Raw genomic sequence first — 6,000 nt, 5'->3', positions numbered from 1 at the left:
CGGGCTCCTGCCAATGCAGGCCGCCACCCCGTCCGCCCCGGCTCCCCCTGGAGCCTCTGCACTGGGCACGGCTGGTGCCCTGACTGGGAGAAGATGGGCCTCAGCCCCCCTTTCTGGGACTTTCCACAGCAAGGGTCACCTCTATGCCTTCCCTTACGCGTGTGGTCTTTTAACATTGTGAGTCACGCAGTACGCAGTGTATTGTTCCCCCAAGTGGCGTCAGGGAAGCAACAGGAAGCCCACCTGTTGTCCCTGCACCTCACTTACAGGTGTGCACAGGGGCGGCCTCCGGAGTCACACGTGGGACCTCAGTGACTGGCACCCATTCTCCCTACTCTGCTCCAGGCACTGGCCAGCAAGAAAGCTCTCCCAGACAGCCGACTTGGGGAATCTGGTCAGTGAATGCTGGGGTTGGGGGGTGCTTAGCAGGTGGCACTGGGCACCAGTCCCCAAATGCTCTCCCAGGGAGCGCTGGCCCATGGGCCGCAGCTTCAATCCCACCTGTGCGTCGGGCCAAGTAGCTCTCAACGTGCAATGAACAGCACTGCCATTTACTCAACATCGCAGCAATTAGGGTTTAGGGTTTTTTAATTATTATTTTAGAAGTGACACTGCCTCAAAGAGGCAGCTATGAAGCAGGGTGACATTCACCACGACTGGATAGCACCTTTAGCCAGGGGGACAGAGAACACCATCGGTCAGAGCCGGTCACCCTCCTCGGCAAGCAGGGGCCACTGCAAACAATCATGTGGCCAAAGCTGAGCCCCAGGCCCCCACCCCGCGGTCTGCTGGTCACGACCTCCTTCCTAGCATGTCCCATTTGGGGGCTCACGCAGTGCTGCCGCAAAGGCACTCGTGGCCAGTCCAGGTAATGCCTTCAAAAAACGGGGGCACGTCACATGTGAATGTTTCTCTCGCTACACCTTTCAGGACACTGGAGGCGGAGGGTGTCGGTGTTTTGGCTCCACAGCCTTGGATCAGGTGAAGACGGGGCACCCGCACACAATGAGGGTGTGAAGGGAGAACACACTGGTGGCTTCCGAAACGTGTCCACGTCCCACGGAAAAGTAAATGCAGCACCCGGGACGCGGCCGAAGCCAGCCGGTACGCATCGGGAGCCCGTCGCCGCGGCTGGCCTGGGCCTGTGGCTAAAGCAGCAGCTAGTTTCCTACCCCGGCGGGCGGCCTGAGCTGGCTGTCCAGCGAGGGGGCGGCCGGCACTGGAACTGATGATTTGGGGGCTTGCCCTGGAGCTGTGCTCACTGCCATCGAGCTGTTGGGGACAGCAGTTGTGTTCAAGCTACTGGGAACCTCTCCAGTAGCTTGTATTTTAAAATAGACCAAATAAAACACTGGTAAGACAATGCCAACGAGAAGCATGATAAAAACAGCGTTCCACCACGGAATTCCCCAGTCTGCTCCGTCGGGCGGCGTCTTCAGAGGAGCCGGAAGCAGTGGCTGATCGGGGGGCTCCACGCAGTCACTTTCTTTTATAAAGATTTCTGACTGCACCACATGTTCGATATTCTGGTCAATGCCCTTGAAGAAATCCGTCAGTGGGCTGGATCGGGCACCGGCACTCACGGCCGTTCCGTCTGGGTCTGGCTGTTCCTCAAAGGTCACCCTGGTCTCTGAGGACGGGCTCAGGAGGGGTCTGAGTTCTTTGTTGGTCTCTGTTAGGATCCCATGGTTTTTCACTGGAATCTTAATAGATTTCAAAGCATATAAGTCTTGTTCTCTGATAAAGTTGTTGGCTTTCTTGATATCTGCAACCTAGGGAACCATGAAGACAGACATCACAAAATACACACGGCCCCTGAGAACCGACACGCAAAAGGCGGCTGTGGGCCTTCGCGGACGGGGGACGGGGCAGCCCACCCCGCTCTAGAACGTGGCAGACCCTGCGAAGCGGCGCCTACACATAAAGTTAGTTCTGGCTTAGGAACGTCGTGTTTTGGCTTTAACTGTATAGCTGATTCATCAAAATTGCCTCTAGAATTACAACTCTGATCAACTTCAGATTGGATTTGGAAAAGGACTTCTGTGTTTGTTTAAAATGTGCCGGCAACAAGGTGCTTTTAGGTGAAGCACAGCCCCAGTGGAAGAAGCAAGCCGTGCCCCGCCTGCGGCGGCTGCTAACTGCTGGGGCACAGCACCCCCACCTGGCTGCCCCCCGCTTCCTCCGCTGGACCCCGCAGTGCGGCCGTGAACGTGAACTTGAGCGTGCGGCAGGCAGAGCCCCGGCCAGCGGGACAGCCGCTCAGAACCGCGCTTACCAGTCATCACGCTTGGAAGAGGCGTGCCTTCCTGACTCTATCCCGCTTTCTTCTGCCCTAGTACTGCACCGCGTACACACTTATTTTTTAAATAAAAGTGACCCAGAGTTCCTTCACTCCGAGGGCTTCACAACGCTTAGGATAATGAGAAGCCCGTGGGGAACCGCGAATCAAGCTGGAAACTGGGGACCGAAACACTCTGTGCCGATACGTATTAGCACCCGAGCAGGCAGGAGCGCCACTCTGAGATGTCGGCCACTCTGAGTCTTATAAAGCGACAGTGTCCGTGACACACACCTCCCATAACCAAACCTTGGGGTTTAAGAAGGGCGTGGTGGTGCAAGTCAAAGATAAATCGCTCCTCAGGCCAACGTCTGAAAGCCTCAGAGGTAGACCCCATGGCTCTCGCGTCCAAGCCCACGTGGTGTAAATACAGCGAACGGACCTTCAGACAGCACCTTATCCAGATCACCCCACCGTCTTCATTGTTTAGCCACTTCTTAAATCATGTCAGTAAACTGGGTTGAGGGACATTTTAAATTTATGTCCAGAAATGGAAGCATAAGGTGCTTGAGACCATTTTATTTGTCTCTCACAAACTAACATCAAATTTACTTATTTTCAACAGGGAAACTCATCACTCATGGGTGACATTATACAGTTTTCAAGGACTCATTAGACGTCACCATTCCAGAAACTCGGTGCCCAGCTATCCAGCTCTCGGTAGGGCAGGATTCATTTCTCAGCTCACGTTCTGTAAACCACACAGTGCGCCCACAGGAGCCGATCAGAAGAGTCAAATGCCCAATTTCGGTCCAAATCTACCACTATGTGTGTTCCTGGAAAGCAGCCTATTTCCCTGGGAAACACCACAGCACCCCACACGAGAGTTTAACCATTTGAACCTGTGAGAGACAGTATAAGGAGCAAATGATTTTCAAAATATCAATAAGCTGCTCAGGGAGCCTTAGAGAAAGCCACAGGAAGTTGCAGCACAGTGTCGACAAAGCGAAATAAACAGTTTCAGACCAGGAGAAAATGCAGCCATTCTGTAAATACTGTCCTACTTACTTTGCCACTGTTAATCACTCTGAATGCTAAAAACATAATTAGAGAAACAGGGTTACAGAGATACGCAGCATAGAAAAGCGAGATCATGCAGTTCCAAAGGAGAGAAGACTAAACTTTACCAATTAAGTAAGTTACAACCAGCAAGAAAGGGTCAGAAAACGAGACGCAGCCAAAAAAGCAAGCATGCCAGAGAAATCTTGGATAAACTCTGCCTACCATCTCGGGCCCTACTAGGTCTTTTTTCTAAAAAAAGATTTTATTTATTTATTTTTAGAGAGAAGGGAAGGGAGGTAGAGAAACATCAGTAAGTGGTTGCCTCTCGCACGCCCCCAACGGGGGACCTGACCCACAACCCAGGCACGTGCCCTGACTGGGAATCGAACCAGTGACCTTTGGGTTCACAGGTCGTCACTCAATCCACTGAGCCACACCAGCCAGGGCTGGCCCCACTAGGTCTTAAATAAGGTTTGGAGGCACAGGGAAGAGGAGAAATGCTCTGCAGAAAGGGGAAAGCCCTAACGCCCACTCGCTCTGACCCCAGGCTTCAGAGCTGAAAGCGCTGCCACCTGCCTCCCACCTCTGGCTCAACCGGGGAGCGCTTCGCTGCTTCAAGGGCCGCTCCCAGCCCTCTGCGGGGGTCCTGAAGGGGCAGCCAGGGCTCCCACTCAGCAGTGAGACCCTCCATGCAGTCGAGGGCAGGCGGCCCCGTCCCCGGCGGGGTGTCTTACTTTGCAGCCGTACTGAAGAGCGAGCTTGTTGAGGCTGTCCTCCCGGGCCAGCTCCCGCTGCAGCAGCACGACGTGCCCCCCTCCTGGCTGCGGAGGGTGGCGGGCACCCTTCTTTGGGCGCTCCTTGCCCCGCGGCCGCAGAGCCACACGACGGGACTCGTCCTCAGAGGAGTCCCCCGAGTCCTCACCGCCACTTTCGAACACGTAAACTTGGCTGCTCGGAGTCCTACAGACCGCGGCTGGGCCTTGGAAAGTCTTGGTTAACACTCCTTTCTGCCTCATTTTCTGAACTGAAAACCAAAGGCCACGGTTAATTCCAAACAAGGCACAGTCATTCCTTCGACTCCACTCAAGGGAAGCATCTTGTTGGCGATGCCTCCCTTCCCGGAGCGGGGGAAACAGTCAGCCAACGCCAGCAGCACAAAACCACGTGTTTACGCGGAAACGGGGGGTGAGAGCCAGGCGAGTAAAAACCACGTTTTTCTATTTGCGTATTTTGTACAGAAAACACAAGAACCCCTCTTCTTCTCCCCTGAGGCCTCCCCCACAGCCGTGGCTCCTCAAGACCACAAGGACAGGGAAAACCGGCTTATCGGTGCGGCCGCGGGGCAGGACCGGGCCCCGAGATTTCCTGGGATTTTAATTCAGGGCCGGGACCGCCTGACACCTGTCGGCGCACCGGGTCGGCGCTCAGCACGGAACCCCCGGCTCCGAACCGGCTGACGCTGTGCCCCGCGGAAGGCAAGGCAGGGACGGTCCTGGCGCCTCGGAAGCGCGCCCGCCGTCTCACGAGCGCCCCTGCCTGCATGTCGCCCCCCGTCTGGTTTTTATCTTCACGTCCGGCCGCGTGCGAAGGCCACGACCCCCCTCTCCCCGCGCCCCGCCGTTCCAGTGCGTCCAGAAACGGCCTCTCACACACGGAGACGGGCCAGGCGGGCCCTTGGGACCCACAGAGGCGCGGCTCGTTCAGGGACAGCCCGGGGCCCCAGCGCGGCCGCCCCGCACCCCGCCCCGCCCGCGGACCCCCGAAACTCACCTGCGGCGGCACGGGCTGGGGCTGCGCCGACCCGTCCGGGCTCCGAGCCTGCACCGGGCCCGGGTCCCGCAATGTTTCTTCCGCGACAACAAAAACGGGGAGCGGCGCACCTCTGCGCTTAGACAGGCGGGGCCCCAACTTACTACAAGGACGACCTCTGACCTCCAACCCCGACAACCTCGGGCCGGCGCCCGACAGTCGCGGTCGCCGCCCCTCCAGCTGTAGGAGGGTGGTCTGTCCCCCGAGCCTACCAGCGGGGCAAAGCCACCGCGTCGCAAGGGGCCCGCGGGCCGCCCCGTACCCCTCCCGCAAACACGAACGAGACACCCCAACACCCGAGCCAACCCCGGTACCTCAGCTCCCAGGATTCGCCGCGACGCGCCGCCGGCGCCGCAGACACTGCTCCCCATGCCCATTGGCTGTGCCTATCAGCAGACCCCGGGGGGCGTGGACCTCGAGGCAGCCAATGAAATCTGCGGTGGGCGGGCACCGGCGCAAGCCTGCTTGTCTTGATAGGTCAGCACAGGCCCCGGACCGAGGCGGGCCGGCGAGACTCGGGCCTAGGGGCGGGGCTTGGGGCGGGAGCGGGGCGGGGCCCCCCAGCTCTGCGGCCTCCCGCTGCCACCAGCTGCAATTTATTTGAGCGCCTCGCTCCGAGCTTTCAGCTGAGCCTGTGGCCCGGCTTTGTGTGCCGATACCCTGCAACGAGGGCCCGGATTCCCGTAGAGAGGGTGTCACGGGCTGAGACACCTGGCGGAGAAGGGTGCCTTCGCTCAGGCAGCCGCGGGGTCCGCCCGTGGGGTTTGCTCCGTCCCGCCCACGAGGATAAAAACGCCCCCCAACGCAAGCCCTGAACCACAACACGGACCAAACGACTTTAAGTTATCAAA

At 58.0% G+C, this 6,000-nt stretch overlaps 1 protein-coding gene across 2 annotated transcripts; it reads right to left on the bottom strand.

Moving 5' to 3' along the window:
- Window positions 1-1,160: 1,160 nt before the first annotated feature.
- On the bottom strand, window positions 1,161-5,518 carry LYSMD4 (LysM domain containing 4). Of its 2 annotated transcripts, none has more exons than XM_090263584.1 (3): window positions 5,464-5,518; window positions 4,075-4,364; window positions 1,161-1,772 (listed from the first exon to the last, which is right to left on the bottom strand). In XM_090263584.1, exons 2-3 carry the CDS (start codon window positions 4,354-4,356, stop codon window positions 1,161-1,163), a joined length of 894 nt encoding a protein of 297 aa, XP_090119710.1. In that variant the 5' UTR covers window positions 4,357-4,364; window positions 5,464-5,518. The 2 variants fall into 2 exon arrangements, with proteins under 2 accessions (XP_090119710.1, XP_090119709.1); XM_090263583.1 differs by lacking the exon at window positions 5,464-5,518 and adding an exon at window positions 5,111-5,434.
- Between the last annotated feature and the right edge of the window lie 482 nt (window positions 5,519-6,000).

The sequence above is a fragment of the Furipterus horrens genome, unplaced genomic scaffold (assembly GCF_987537825.1).
Source record: "Furipterus horrens unplaced genomic scaffold, mFurHor1.1.pri manual_scaffold_16, whole genome shotgun sequence".
In the NCBI taxonomy this organism is placed as follows: Eukaryota; Metazoa; Chordata; class Mammalia; order Chiroptera; family Furipteridae; genus Furipterus; species Furipterus horrens.
Note: the sequence above shows the minus strand (reverse complement) of the source record. Positions and strands in the feature narration are given on the sequence as shown.